At 29.6% G+C, this 16,013-nt stretch overlaps 1 protein-coding gene across 1 annotated transcript; it reads right to left on the reverse strand.

Annotated features, from left to right (window-relative positions):
- Positions 1-1,971: 1,971 nt before the first annotated feature.
- serpine2 (serpin peptidase inhibitor, clade E (nexin, plasminogen activator inhibitor type 1), member 2) lies at positions 1,972-13,980 on the reverse strand. Its single transcript, XM_051130114.1, has 9 exons — positions 13,814-13,980; positions 10,242-10,522; positions 9,882-10,109; positions 8,713-8,910; positions 7,964-8,162; positions 5,247-5,344; positions 2,715-2,801; positions 2,538-2,621; positions 1,972-2,430 (listed from the first exon to the last, which is right to left on the reverse strand). Exons 2-9 carry the CDS (start codon positions 10,495-10,497, stop codon positions 2,393-2,395), a joined length of 1,188 nt encoding a protein of 395 aa, XP_050986071.1. The 5' UTR covers positions 10,498-10,522; positions 13,814-13,980; the 3' UTR covers positions 1,972-2,392.
- Positions 13,981-16,013: the final 2,033 nt, after the last annotated feature.

Raw genomic sequence — 16,013 nt, forward strand, 5'->3', positions numbered from 1 at the left:
TATGAGATAAAGTCAATATTACAATATGGCAGTCCTAGTTATGAGGTTTAAAAATAACATAAGTCAAAATGATGACATACTAAGTCATAATTATGAGATAAAGTCATTCTTTTGACATAAAAAGTCAAAATAATGACATACTAAAATTATGAGATAAAAAGTCTAATTTACATCAAACTAGGTCATACTAATGAGATAAAGTCATAATTATGACAAGTTACAAAGATTACATACTAATTTATAATTACGAGAATGTCATAATTATGTGATAAAACTAATTAGGACATAAAAAGTCAAAATTTTGAAGTAAATCAATTATAATACAGGCAAGACTATGATACTGTCATATTTATAATAATACAATTAATAAAAAGTCATAATTATGATATATAAAGTTAAAATAATGACATGAGTCATAATTATAAAAGTCAAAATAGTCATTATGTCAGAAATTAATATTTACAATACATAATTATGACTTTGTATCTCATAATGTTGATTTTTAATGTCATAATTATGATTTATCAAACCATAATTTTTTCTTATGTGGCGGCATAGGCTTCCGTAACACCCAATTTGTGCCTTTGTTAAACGAATTCAGCTTTTCTAAAGACCAAAAGTCAAGGTTTAAGAATGTGAAGGGCTTTAAATCGTGTAAAAGTGATCATTCACCAAAAAATAAACATTCTGTCATCGCGTGAAAACGCAAACGTAAAAAAACATAAACACTGCATAAAGGCCACGGTTCACTTTTGCTACCAAACCACGCTGTATAATTTTAATATTGTGTAAAATAAATGTTTAATACTTTCTAGAGTATTATATATGAATATTTTAATGTATAACTTGCATATAATAATTATTAATAAGTATTCGTAATAATATATCAAAGTTAATCGCTATTGTGAATTAAATTATTTTAAATTAAATGATATACATTTATATTATTCTTATAATTATACGTAATTGTAAATACATTTAGGCTAACATTAGTATATTATACATTTATGTAAAATATTTTAATACAAATAAAACATAAATATAATGTTTAGTTGCTATAAACGTCTTTTACATCCTATATTATTATATAAAAATACTTTTTTAAATTATTTATTTAATTTTTTTAAATAGACTTCGCCTCTAAGAGTAATAAGTATTCATAACAATACTGTAAGTATCAATGACTACTACATATTTGGTTAATAATTTATCAACATTGTGCATTACATCCAGGTTAAATTATTATTTTAAGTTCAATTATTTACATTCACATTATTCTTACATAATTATACATACTTGTAAATATAAAATAACCTAGCATTAGTATAAATATAACATATAGTACAAATGTAATACAAGTTACATTTACATTTAAATAATTCTTAGATAATTACATATAATTATGAATATAATTAACCTAAATATAAATTGTAATCTACAGATAGATAGATAGATAGATATAGATATAGTACTGGGCAACGATTAATCATGATTAATCGCATCCAAAATAAAGTTTTTCTTTATATATGTATATGTACTGTGTATTTTTCTTTATATATATATATATATATATCTTTTTATCAGTTTTTTAAAAATCATTTCCATTTTGAATTACCATTAGCAGTATCTAGTACTAGTATTTTTATCTGTTTTTATTTTTATAATAACTATTTAATTAATATTTTATTTTAAATATGAGATTACAAGTCGATTATGAGATAAAACCAATTATGGCAAAGTCAAAATTATGGGGTAAATCCGTTATGATAAAGGCAAGACTATGATACTAAGTCATATTTATAATATAATTAATAAAAAGTCAAAATTTTGGCATATAAAGTTAAAATAATGACATAATAAATATGACATAAAACTAATTATGACATAAAAAGTCAAAAGAAATAAATTATTCTTGTCGTATTGGTCTTATAGTAATAAAATCAAGATTAAAAACAAAACTGCCAAAGCAACTAACTTGAATATATTTTATTAAATAGTTTGAAAATAACAAAACAAAACAAATAAACAGGTAAACGAGTTTAAGTACCTTATTTAATAAAATAAGACTCAATGCAGGAAAATAAACTGACATTAAGGACAAAAGAGTTATCTCCGGTAAAGTCAAACAAAAAGTTGCACACATTCTGTGATAAAGTTGGCATTAGACAAATTATAAACGGTGTATAAAATCTTATAAAAGGCTCCTCGAGAATATAAAGATAACAGAGACTTAATACAAAGACAAAGTCAAAATTAGGGTAAAAAGACACTTGAGAAATGGAGTGAATAAAGAACACGCAGTCCAAGACAAAAGTTTAATATATTCATCTGTGTGTGTGTGTGTTTGCTTGTTTGTGTGTGTGTGTGTGTTGAATCTCCTCTCATCTCTGGCTCAAGGTTTGTTGATCTGGCCAGCAAACAAAATAGTTCCTGAGAAGAAAACGAGATCAGATTTGAGATGCATTTCACATCAGGAACATTTTAATATTGCAGTTTCATGAACAAATAAAAAGCCTATACACTGGATGTGTGTGTACCTGTAGGATTGTGTCTGATGAGAAACAGGAACGGTCTGTCCACAGTCACCCATGGAGGAGAAGATCGGGCGTGCAAGATTGCAGCTAAAATAAGAGAGTACATGCATATTAGGATCACAGATTGAGATTTTGAATTACTAACTTAAAAATAGAGCATATTGAGTGACAGTAACTTACTGGTGGCTGCAGAGGCTTTAGTTCCATCCTCATTGACTTCTATCTTGGCTTTCTGAAGTGCTTTGGACACATAGACAGACTCTGAACCTGTTAACCCACACAAACACAGAGGTCTTTACGTACAGCACATTGCTTTAGCACACAGAAGTACGCAAAGCGGACTTCATTCATACACTAAATGCATGTCATTACATCAGACTGCCACATGAGGGCAACAGAACAAAACACTTCAGACTGCCAGAGCCGCAGCTTTGTGGTAGTATTTCTCACACTATGGTCTACATTGCTTGCAAAACCTCTTCCTTCCTTCTTTAGCTGATCTGAATCTTCATTTATAGTGTAGATTTTCTCTCTAAACTCTATGTCCTCATATTTGCCCGTTTCATTGATTTCTAACATTTTTCCACAGATGGTCATCCTTTTGGCACTTTCCGATTTTCCACGTTGATTCATGCAACACTGTATGGAAGCCCATAAATCACGTTTTGATAAATCATAATTACAATATCTAAAGTCACATTTATGGCAATCACAATTATGTCCTACTAAATCATAATTATAAGATAAAAATGAAAATAATAATTATGAGACAATATACAATATAAGTCCTAGTTATGAGGTTTAAAAATAAGTCAAAATGATGGCACACAAAGTCATAATTAAAATGTAATATTAAGTCATAATTATGAGTTAAAACTCACACTTTTGACATAAAAAGTCAAAATGATGACAATTAAAATGACGAACTTAAACTAGTTCTGATTTTGATTAAATTACGAAATATTAAGTCATAAATATGGGATAAAAAGTCAAATAATCAAGTCAAAATGATGACATGCTAATTCATAATTATGAGACAAAAGTCAATTATGAGATCAAACTAATTATGGCATAAAAAGTCAAAATTATGAAGTAAATAAATTATGATAAAGGCAAGACTATGATACTAAGTCATATTTATAATAATAATAATAAGTATCAGTAATAAAAAGTCAACTATGACATATAAACTTAAAATAATGACAGTGAGATAAGTCAAAATTGTCATAATTATGTCAAAAATGTATATTTATAATACATAATTATGACTTTGCATCTCATGTTGTAATTATGATTTATCAAACCTTTGTTCTTTTTTTTGAACAGCCAATAATATATAATTATGATTATTATAATTATGAGATAGTCAATATTACAATATGGCAGTCCTAGTTATGAGGTTTAAAAATAACATAAGTCAAAATGATGACATACTAAGTCATAATTATGAGATAAAGTCATACTTTTGACATAAAAAGTCAAAATAATGACATACTAAAATTATGAGATAAAATGGAGTCATAATTATGAGATAAAACATCACAATTATGTCAAAAAGTCAAAATTATGAATTACTAAGTCATAAATATGAGATAAAAAGTCTAATTTACATCATACTAGGTCATACTAATGAGATAAAGTCATAATTATGACAAGTTACAAAGATTACATACTAATTTATAATTACGAGAATGTCATAATTATGTGATAAAACTAATTAGGACATAAAAAGTCAAAATTTTGAAGTTCAATTATGATACAGGCAAGACTATGATACTGTCATATTTATAATGATACAATTAATAAAAAGCCATAATTATGATATATAAAGTTAAAATAATGACATGAGTCATAATTATAAAAGTCAAAATTGTCATTATGTCAGAAATTAATATTTACAATACATAATTTTGACTTTGTATCTCATAATGTTGATTTTTAATGTCATAATTATGATTTATCAAACCATAATTTTTTCTTATGTGGCGGCATAGGCTTCCGTAACACCCAATTTGTGCCTTTGTTAAACGAATTCAGCTTTTCTAAAGACCAAAAGTCAAGGTGGAAGAATGTGAAGGGCTTTAAATCCTGTAAAAGTGATCATTCACCAAAAAACAAACATTCTGTCATCATTTCCTTTAATTCCAAACCCCTATGACTCTCTTCCGTTCTCTATCTAATGACAATTCATACTGAACATGTCTGTCAAGCTCGAAATAGAGCTTTTATGATACTTTTTGATCCTGTCTGCAGCCTGACAGACAGTTTTTGTATGGAAAAAAATTCTCCTTTTGTGTTTCACCGAAAAGATAACAACATGTGGTTGCGTAAATGATGATAGATTTCATTTGTGGATGAACAATGACATTTCTTTACAGTTTAGAGTGAAAAGTCACAGTGAATCACTGCACACTGCAATTCAGGTTAAAGTTGGTGGTTTAACAGCATGAATTATGGTAATAAAGCACAGGCTTTGAGGCGTATTATCTCTTTAGAGATCGCCTGGAGCCGTGCGGCGCTGGGAGCGTCTCTGGATGGTGACCGGAGCAATAACAGAGTCACTCTGACTCATTTTCACACTCCATTGAGAGACGTGATTCATGCGGCTGAAGTTCACAGTCAACAGCCAACGATATCATTCAGTCAAACACAAACATAAGCAAAATGAACTTATGAAGAAAATGCTGCGCGTGACTGAGAGCCGTCACTCACTCAGGTGTCTGAAGTCAGCTTTGGTCTGACTGAAGATGTCTTTGATTCCCATCGCTGTGAGAGGAGCCTCCAAATCCACCTCTTCCTCGGCTGTGAATCTATTCGAAGAAGAGGAGACGGACAGAAACCATGAGTTGCGCTTGGAAATGATAATGACGGTGATCGGCAAAGTCCACAGAAGTTTATTAATTGTCATTGTTAAATAAAACTGAAATGATTAAAAATCATTTTTGGTAACTGAAATACAGCGAAAATTAAACAGAATATAAATAATTGATAAAAAGTCATAATAATGTAATTAAAAAGTCAAAATTATGACATACTGAGTCACAATTATAAGATCATTTCATAATTATGAGATATGAGAAAAGTCATTATGATGAAAAGTCAAAATGATGATATATTCAAGTTATAATAATGAAATACTGAGTTACAATTACAATATCTCAATTTGAACAAAAAGTCAAAATTACGAGATAGAAAAGTTGTAATTATGACATACTAAGTCATAATTATAAGAGTCTCATAATTATGGCTTAGTATCTCATAATTTTGAATTACAGTCATAATTATAAGATACAAAAGTCATTACGACAAAGTCAAAATGATGATATATTCAAGTTAAAATTATGACATACTGAGTTATAATTACGAGATTCTCATAATTATAACAAAAAAATAAATTGAGATAAGTCATAATTCTGAGATACAAATGTCATAATTATAATTTTTCTAAGTCATAATTCTGAGACAAAAAGCCATGATTGTGACATACTGAGTCATAATGAGATAATCTCATAATTATGACAACAATTTAAAATTATGAGATACTAAGTCATAATTATGAGATACAAAAGTCATGCCAAAGTCAAAATGATGATATATTCAAGTTATAATTACATACTGAGTTATAATTACAAGATTCTCATAATTATAAAAAAAAATTAAAAATTATGATAAGTCATAATTCTGAGATAGTATGTCATTATTATAATTTTTATAAGTCATAATTCTGAGATAAAGTCACGATTATAACATACCGAGTTATAATTATAAGATTCTCATAATTATGACAAAAAAAAAAAATCTAAATTCTGAGATAAGTCATAATTCTGAAATAAAAGGCCATGATTGTGACATACTGAGTCATAATCTCATAATTATGACAATGATTCAAAATGAGGAGAAACTAAGTCATAACTGAGATGCAAAAATGTATTGACAAAAAAAGTCGAAATGATGATACATTCAAGCTATAACTATCTAAATTATGAGACAAGTCATAATTATGAGATATTATGTCATTAATATATTTTTAAGTCATAATTCTGAGATAAAAAGTCATGATCATGACATACTAAGTCATAATTATGAGATACAAAAGCCATTATGACAGAAAGTCGATGATATATTCAAGTTATAATTATGACATTCTCATAATTATATAATAATTCTCATAATTATATAATAATTCTATAATTATATAAAATTCTCATAATTATAACAAAAAGTTCAAATTATGAGATAAGTCATTATTCTGAGATAAAACTCATGATTATGATATACTGAGTCATAATTATAAGATTCTCATCATTATGACAAAAAATCTAAATTATGAGATAAGTGTCATAATTCTGAGATAAAAAGTCAGTTATGAAATACTGAGTCATAATTCTGAGATAATCTCATAATTATGACAACAATATAAAAAAATGAGATACTAAGTAATAATTATGAGATACAAAAGTCATTATGAGATTCTCATAATTATAACAAAGTCATAATTCTGAGATAGAAAAGGTATAATTATGATATAAATCAATTATGAGATAAAGTCACAATTATGACAAAGTCAAAATGTTGACATACTAAGTTATAAATATGAGGTAAAACGGTCATAATTATGACCTACTGAGTCATAATTATGAGATACAAAAGCCATATAAATAATAATATAAAAAGTAATATAAAATATATAATATATAAAATATAATATAAAAAGTCAAAATGAGGATGTACTAATTCATAATTATGCTATAAAGTTTTAATTTTGACAATAATTTGTTAATTTTGACATACTAAACTAAATGTCACAAAAAAAGTCACAATTATGACAAAGTCAAAATAGTGACAAACTAAGCCATAACTATAATTAGTCAAAATTGATGTCAAAAACGAGATAAAGATTTGATAAAAAGTCATAATTATAACCAAAAAAAGTGATTATTTTTTAATCTTATTATGACCAAGCATCTCATAATATCTACTTTATTTCAACTTTCAACTTGACTTTTAATATTCAATGAAAAGTATAGTCATATAAATATTAGTATTAGTAAATATTCATATTTATTATTGACTAAATATTAATAAATACCACAACAGTTTTGAAATTCTATATTAATTATCTCTTTATGGACCCTGGAACACAAAACCAGTCATGAGACTTCTGCATCTTCTGAAAGCTGAATAAATAAGCTTTCCATTGATGTATGGTTTGTTAGGACAATATTTGGCCGAGATGCAACTATTTAAAAAATCTGGAATCTGAGGGTGCAAAAAAAAAAAAAAGTTGTCCCAATGAAGTACTCAGCAATGAATATTACTAATCAAAAATTAAGTTTTGATATATTTACGTTGGGAAGTTCACAAAATATCTTCATGGAACATCTTTACTTAATATCCTAATCATTTTTGGCATAAAAGGAAAAACTCACTTTGGCATCAGGAGGCGCATCCTCCTCTGAACCAGCTGTTTGGTCCAGCTTTGTACAGTCGCTGTAGAGATGTGTGGCAAGACGGATGAGAGGGGCGTGGCCTCTTCTGACGGCAATGCAATAAACATGCTCATGCTGTTGCCGTGATACGGCAGCTCGATCACTGTATACTTCAAACCTTCTGGAGTGCTTGCTTGACCTGCAGAGAGAACGAAAACAAATAAATAGATTCATGCTGCTAGACAGAGTCGAACGACACACTTAACTATTAAATGTATATGAATGTTCCTCAAAAACCAATATCCAACCCATGTATGGCTCATATCCCAGTCACCCTTGTGAACGTTATAAAGCAGTCCTCTCGTACGGTCTATAAAACACTTTATTCTGCTTGTAAAGTGCTTATATCAAAACTAGCAAAAGTTTATTGGTGTTCTCATGGATTAAATCCTTCTGTCAATGGCCACACGCTCTTGGCATTTGCATAAGAATTCAATTAATTCACATTTTACACCATTTTCATTCCCATCTGTTGCGTTATGAGAAATTGTAAAGTTAAAACACTCCAGCGTTCCCAGCGATTTAAAAAGTAGCCACGTTTTTATTGCACCACCGTCTCTGGAAAACATCTTCACGCATAGCCAGACAATTGCTTAAATCACGTGGTGGGAAAATCTTTTATTACTCAACCGTTCTGAATGCATGTGAGAGTAATATCTGATGCAATCTGCGAGAAAGTCAAATCTCACCTATGTTAAAGACAGAGAGTTGGGACATCATGGGAACTTTGTACGTCTTTCCGTCTCCTGCATTAAAGTTCCTGGGTTTGGTGTTCTGGGCTTGGAAACGGGACTTCCAAAGGCCTTTGAAGTAAATGGAATTTACAGCCACCAATCGAGTCATAGCTGGATCAAACATATCTGCATTGACAAGACTGGGAATATGGCCTGATGAAGAAATAAACAGAGCAGAATAAATATTATAATTAATTGCCACTTCACACAAATTCAGTGCTAAATAGGGCTATAATAAAGTTTTTTTCTTCTTCTTTTCCAACAAGCTGTCAGTAAAAAAGATTAAAAATATTATATGAGCTATTTTCTATTTGTGTCCATTATATGTGCTATTTTTGGGACATGTAAATAAAGCTTAAAATCCTGATTTGTGTGGTTTTAAAAAATATATATAATAAATAAACTGGTTTTCAATTATTGACAAACTTCCAATAATTACTCTTATATAACTTGGAAAACAGTTTTAAGATTATTATTTAAATAAAGCTTAAAATTGACTTGTGTGGCTTTGAAATAAATTAAAAGTAAATAAATACGTTAGTTTCAAAATCATTTTTTGTATAATTTATCTTATATCACTTGGAAAATATTATTAAGAATAATAATTTTAAGTTATTAACTTTAATGAATTAAAAATTAATTAATTCATAGATAATTAAACATATAAACAAATACCTTTTGTATACCGGACCCAATGTTGTTTTTTATTTATTGATAAACTTCTACTTATATAAATAAAAATAGAAATGGAAATACTTTTGAGATTAGTAAGTTTATCAGTAACAAAAAAAAGTATATTAATAAAACAACAATAAAACAATAAAAGTCATTAATAATTATAGTTATTATATATAATAGTTAAGAATTAAAAAGTAATTCATAAATAAACAAAAAAAGACCAAAAACAAAACAAAACAAACTATATATATATATATATATATATATATATATATATATATATATATATATATAAATAAATAAATAAATATATATATATATATATATATATATATATATATATAGTTTGTTTTGTTTTGTTTTTGGTCTTTTTTTGTTTATTTATGTTTGTTTGTCAGTGGTAAACTACTTCCTCAAAATAAAAGCGAGGTTAAAGCAAGGTTTACCTTTGGTGCTGTTCTTCACCCATTCATTAATGGTTTCTGCAGCCTTGTCTGGATCGCTGTAGTCAACAGTTTGACTCTCGCACATGAAGTTCTCCCTGTTGGCTGTCAGGAAGTCTTCCTTCATGCTGAAGCCCTTATTGGGGAACAGCGCATTGGCGATCGTCACAATATCAGCGTTGGATTTGGTCGTCAGGGCCTTATGCAACTTTCGTAGCATCTTATATGGACCTGAGAGCAGAATCAACACAAAATGAGTTGTGTCAACATGCTGTTGGGTTTGAGACAACATTCATATCTGAATTGCAAACTAAATTATCATGCATTATTATCAACGCATATGAAACCAGAGCAAACACACACCCGTCTTCTTGTATTTGAGGCCCGTGAGCAGCTGTCGGCGAGTGTCCCCGTGGGCCCCTGGGAGCAGCATGCCCAGGATGGAGGCCACGCCGTGAGGCGACATGACCACATTCTCCTGCGGTTTGTCCTGGACCACACGCAAAAACACCTGCAGGCCGAGATCAGAGCCTCGCTCTCCGTAAGACGAGGACTGAGAGGCAGAAATGCTCAAAGAACAAACCACCACCAACAAACACGCTTGCAACACCACAAACATCGTGAGGAACACACAGGCAGCTCACCTGAAGAACAGAGAGAGGGTGATGAAGTAAAACTAATCCTCATAACAACTGATTTTATTCTCTTTATCAATACATGTTTCAGTATTTTTATACATTTCGTTGCTTATGGATTACAAACAAAAGTCCTTAAACTGCTTGATGATAAAACTGAAAGCAAAACAAAATCAGAATGGTGCATTTACTTTTTGAACACATTTTAATAATTATTGTTGACAATCTTTTTGTTGACAATTCAACAGGGCCTGTTACTCCAAAGAAAAATGTTTTGCCCTAATATTTTTTAACAAAAAAATAAATAAATAAATCAAATATTGTTCTGCACCTTTGAAATGAATTTTATATATAAAAGTGTCTAGATTAAATTGTTTACATTTACTTTAATTTTTATAAATATTATAAATGATAAAAATCTACAAATATGGACAGATCATTCTTATAAATTATTTTTGTAAAAAAAAGTTTTTAATATTTACAAGGTAAAATATACATTTAAGCAGATTTTTATAATATTTTTTTTTAATTTATACATTTTTTATCATTTTACATTTTTATAATTTAAATAAAATCTATAACATGAAATTTTACAATTATTATTTACAAGGTAAAATATAAATTTTTATTGTTGATGATTCAACAGAGCATGTTATTCCAAAGGGAAAAAAATGCTTTGCCCTAATATTTTACAACAAAAAAAGAATAAAAATAAATTAAATACTGTGCTGCACCTTTGAAATTACTTTTATACATAAGAGTTCAGAATTTGTTTTTATAAATACTATAAATGATAAAAATCTATAAATAGGGAGATAAATATAAAAAAGGTTGTTTTTTTTTTTAAAAATTATATTTATAAAATAATATATATATATATAATAAATAAAATATTTTTTTTATTGTTTTTTTATAAAAACTTATGATTTAAACTTGTGAATTCTATGATTTACTTTAAAAAGTAAAATATACAATTCTAAGTAGATTTTTATAATTTATAAAATTTTATATATCTATATTTTTGACTTTGAACTGAATATTTGATTTCACTCTAGATTTCACTTTAGAAAAATAAAAACAATTTTAAAATGCACACTTCAAATGACAATCAACACACATATAGTCTCACTTTACCATTAAGTGAGTTTAGCACTGATCCAAAAAACAACATTATAAAAACACTTTAACCAACCGGCTTATAGCTTTTACAACAAATGGATTTCCAAATCATTGGAAACTGTATACTATTGTTGCAGATCTATTTGGTGCCGCTAGTGTTGCATAAATAGCACCTTTATGAGAGACAATACAACATCTTCAAAACAAATGAATCCTTTAATGGGAATCATAGTAAAATGACTCAAGGTAATTCCACGTTTAAACCTGTCCAGACGTCTGACACTGACTTACACAAAGCACAACACAAATACTTGCTTCTCTCTGACATCTCAGAGTTTCTCGGAGATCTCAATCTAATCAGTATTCTCCAAAGCACACTGATTTTCCGGGACATGCTCTTTTCTCTCTCTCTCTCTTTGCACAAGCATTTCTTGAGTAAAGAACGGCTCCAAGCAACACACATTTCCACAACCCTTGGGTCTCTTGGATCTGTGCACACACACTTACACACTCCTAAGCTATTCTGTTTCCCGTCACACAGCCCTGCGGCTCAGGAATTTATTTGATTAAGGATAGTGAGTGTGTGTGTGTTTGTGTGTGTGTGTGTGTGAGAGAGAGAGAGAGAGAGAGAGAGAGCGTGCCTACTTAGCCATATTTTGGGGACAAATTTGTACCCAGAAGTACAAAATGCTCATAAAACCTCTCAGAACCTTCTTTTGGGGAAATATATGTATATAAAAAATAATAATAAAAAAAAACATCTCTCTCTGTCTCTCATATGTAATTATATACACACACACACACACACACACACACATATATATATATATATATATACCACATTTTTTTGCCTCTGCCATGAAATAAAAATTAAATTAAATTGCAACATTTTATCTCATAATTATGACTTTTTTAAACAACAGAAATCCATGCAACGCCCTCATTTAGACAGCTAAGTACATGTGTTTGAACAATCAGGACAGTCATCTGCAGAAAATATCTCCTGTGCAATTAAGAAAGGAACAGAAAATGTGAGTGCTTAAAATTGTTTAAAATTACTCTGTAATATTACTCAACTGACACATTGTGTCAACAGACTGTTGTGATAAATCATTCATTAGTTCATTTCACAGCTATGAGTGCTTGGAACAGCTATCATTCCTGACAGATATTACCACCGTTAAAACATTTTAAACAATCAATCCCTCATAAACCTTCAAAACAAAACTGATGTAGACTGATGTAGACTGATGTTTGTTTTAAAAGATTACAAAACGAATTTAAGAATGATTTACTAACATTCTCATTACGTTATGAAAACATTAAATCATTTCAAAGCTTTTTTAGTGTTGTGTGTAGTTACACGAACATTCCATTTTATCATTTTCAAACATTACTGGAATGTTACTTTTAAATGTTACCTAAACATTCCAAAACATTTTAAAAAAAAATGTTACATGTTCCAAAGTTCTATGAACGAAGTATAAATAATGATTTTCTGCTAGTGTTTTGAGAACATTATTAAAGACCAGTACTTTAAACAAACATTCTATTAACGTTAATATAACTTTGAGAGAACGTCCAATATTAGACCGTTAAACAGGTGCAATTTGAACTGCTTATACTTAGCCATCAAGACTGGCCATAACTTTGTAAAGTCAGTTGCATAAAAAGATAGATTGGTTTAAATTGTATCCAGAAAAACAGACTGATTACCACTTGTTTAACTGCTAGCTGCAACTAGTTTTAACATAAAGCCTAGGTTTATGCAACCTGCCCCTCCTTGTCTATTTTGATGTTGGTCTTAAGACGGTTTAACTTATCTGATCTGGTCTGCTAATGACAGTGATGTTAGTTATGTCAGCTAAACAGAGTTTTCTGCGAGCTGCATGAGTGAAGCGTTGTCTTCCGATGACCGCAGTCAACTTTTTATAGCAGCTTCAGCAACTGTGTTTAATTATAGGCTTAAAAACTCAGTCTGAGAGCACAAATAGAAGCGGGGGTCCGGAACTGAAAGTCAACAACTCAAAAACAAATCATCCTTCACATCCCTCACACGTTAGATCAATAAAAACCCCGATGACAAACAACTGGGAATTGAAACAACTGTGACTAACGCCTGATTCAGGCTCAAAACAACCTGTACAGTCTATGAGGTGAAAAATAAGATGCAATACGCACCACTGAGCTGGACAAGAACCTCTAATTCTTCAGATACGCAGGTAAAGAGCGCGTGTCTTCCGTGACTGTCCGTGTTCCTCCTCACGCTGCCGCGCCTCCGTTTATTTCTTTCTGTCCTGAGCGCCGGACTCCGCCTTTTTATAAATACAAACGCTACGCCGTTAAAGACTTTTTAAATATTAATCAGGTAGCCCTGACGTCATTTGGTTGACGTCCAACCACGCTATACCAACGGTCGCCGAACGTTCTGTTACGTAATTAATATTCATGAGCCGAACCTCGCCTTTGTAGAATTCGGGGAAGGGGCGCAAAAAACCCTTCAGCGAAATTTTGATTAAACACTTATGCATGTAAACAGGAAATGATGACACACGCGGAAGAATAGGATGATTAGTGAGGCGGATAATTACATGCTGGGACAAAACAATGAAACATGGCCATTAACTGTTGTGCAACTGGAATCTGAGCACGTGACTAACAAAAATTACTGTGGTAATGCAATGTTTTGCACTTGTACCACAGTATTACGCTATCATTACCTTGGTAGTATTCTTGGGTGCAGTGGTAAATGAGTATGGATTATTTTAGAGGGTTTTTTACACTGTATATTGGTAATACCATATACCAATACTAATGCACAGGACTATAGCATAAAATTTGAATATGGCAATTATTCAGTATACCTGTATATAGGTATGGGATGGTTGCTTTTTTTTTTCTTTTTTTATACCATAGTGGAAACAAAGTAATTCTAACTTTTTAACTTGCAATTCTGGCTTATTTTCTCACAATTCTGTGAGACATAAACTCAGTTGTGAGGGAAAAAAGTTGGAATTGCAAGATATAAACTCAGAATTGCAAGAAAAAATAGTTGGAATAGATAAAAAGCTACAATTATTCTTTAAATTTTTTATTTTGTAGCAAATATATATATATATTGTGAGAAGTAAACTCAAAATTGCAGAATTGCAAGTTTATATCTATTTTTTTCCTCACAATTCTGAGAAAAGTCTAGATTTGCAAGAAAAAAATTCACAATTGTGATAGAAACTCTCAGAATTGTGAGATATAAACTCAGAAATGCAAAATATAAACTCAAAATTGCTAGATATTAACTTAAAATTGCAAGAAAATAAGTCAAAAAGGTCAGATAAAAAGTTGCAGTTATCTCTTTTATTTCATGACGGAGAAAAAAACGGAATTGTAAGACGTAAACTCAAAATTGCAAGAAAATAAGTAAGAATTGTAAGTTTGTCTCATAATTCTCAGTTTATATCTCACAATTCTGAGTTTTTTCCCACCAATTCTGAAAAAAGTAAGTTAGAATTGCAAGATATAATTTCAAAATTGCGATATAAACTCAGAATTGCAAGATATAAACAATTCAGGAAAAAAGTCACAATTGCAAGATATAAACTCAGAAATGCAAAATATAAACTCAGAATTGCTAGATATTAACTTAAAATTGCAAGAAAATAAGTCAGAAAGGTTAGATAAAAAGTTGCAATTGCCTGTTTTATTTCGTGACGGGAAGAAAAACTGAATTGTGAGATGTAAACTCAAAATTGCAAGAAAATAAGTCATAAATGTATGATTATATCACAATTCTGAGTTTATATCTCGCAATTCTTTTTTCCCTGCAAAAAAAAGTTAGAATAGCAAGATATAATTTCAAAATTGCGATATAAACCCAGAATTGCAAGACATAAGCAATTAAAAAAAAAAAGAGTCAGAAATGCAAAATATAAACTCAGAATTGTTAGATATTAACTCAAAATTGCAAGAAAATAAGTCAGAATTGTAAGTTTGTCTCACAGTTCTCAGTTTATATCTTGCAATTTTGAGTTTTCTTCCCACCAATTCTGAAAAAAAAAAAGAAAAAAAAAAAAAAAAAGTTAAAATTGCAAGACATAAATTCAAAATTGCAATGTAAACCCAGAATTGCAAGATATAAACAATTCAGGAAAAAAGTCAGAATTGTGAGATATAAACTCAGAAATGCAAAATATAAACTCAGAATTGTTAGATATTACATCACAATTGCAAGAAAATAAGTCAGAATTGTAAGTTTGTAAACTGAGAATTGTAAGTTTGTCTTACAATTCTCAGTTTATATCTCGCAATTTTGAGTTTTTTTCCTGCCAATTCTGAAAAAAAATAAGTTAGAATTGCAAGATTTAAATTCAGAATTGCAAGATAT

This window comes from Labeo rohita, chromosome 15, assembly GCF_022985175.1.
Source record: "Labeo rohita strain BAU-BD-2019 chromosome 15, IGBB_LRoh.1.0, whole genome shotgun sequence".
In the NCBI taxonomy this organism is placed as follows: Eukaryota; Metazoa; Chordata; class Actinopteri; order Cypriniformes; family Cyprinidae; genus Labeo; species Labeo rohita.

What these genes read in the sequence shown, in the direction of transcription:
- serpine2 (XM_051130114.1), bottom strand. Translation starts at nt 10,497, where the DNA reads ATGTTTGTGGTGTTGCAAGCGTGTTTGTTGGTGGTGGTTTGTTCTTTG. An exon ending in ATGCGCCTCCTGATGCCAAA is followed by an intron (nt 5,345 to 7,963) that starts GTGAGTTTTTCC and finishes TTCTTCGAATAG; the next exon opens with ATTCACAGCCGAGGAAGAGG. An exon ending in TAAAGCCTCTGCAGCCACCA is followed by an intron (nt 2,622 to 2,714) that starts GTAAGTTACTGT and finishes CTCTTATTTTAG; the next exon opens with CTGCAATCTTGCACGCCCGA.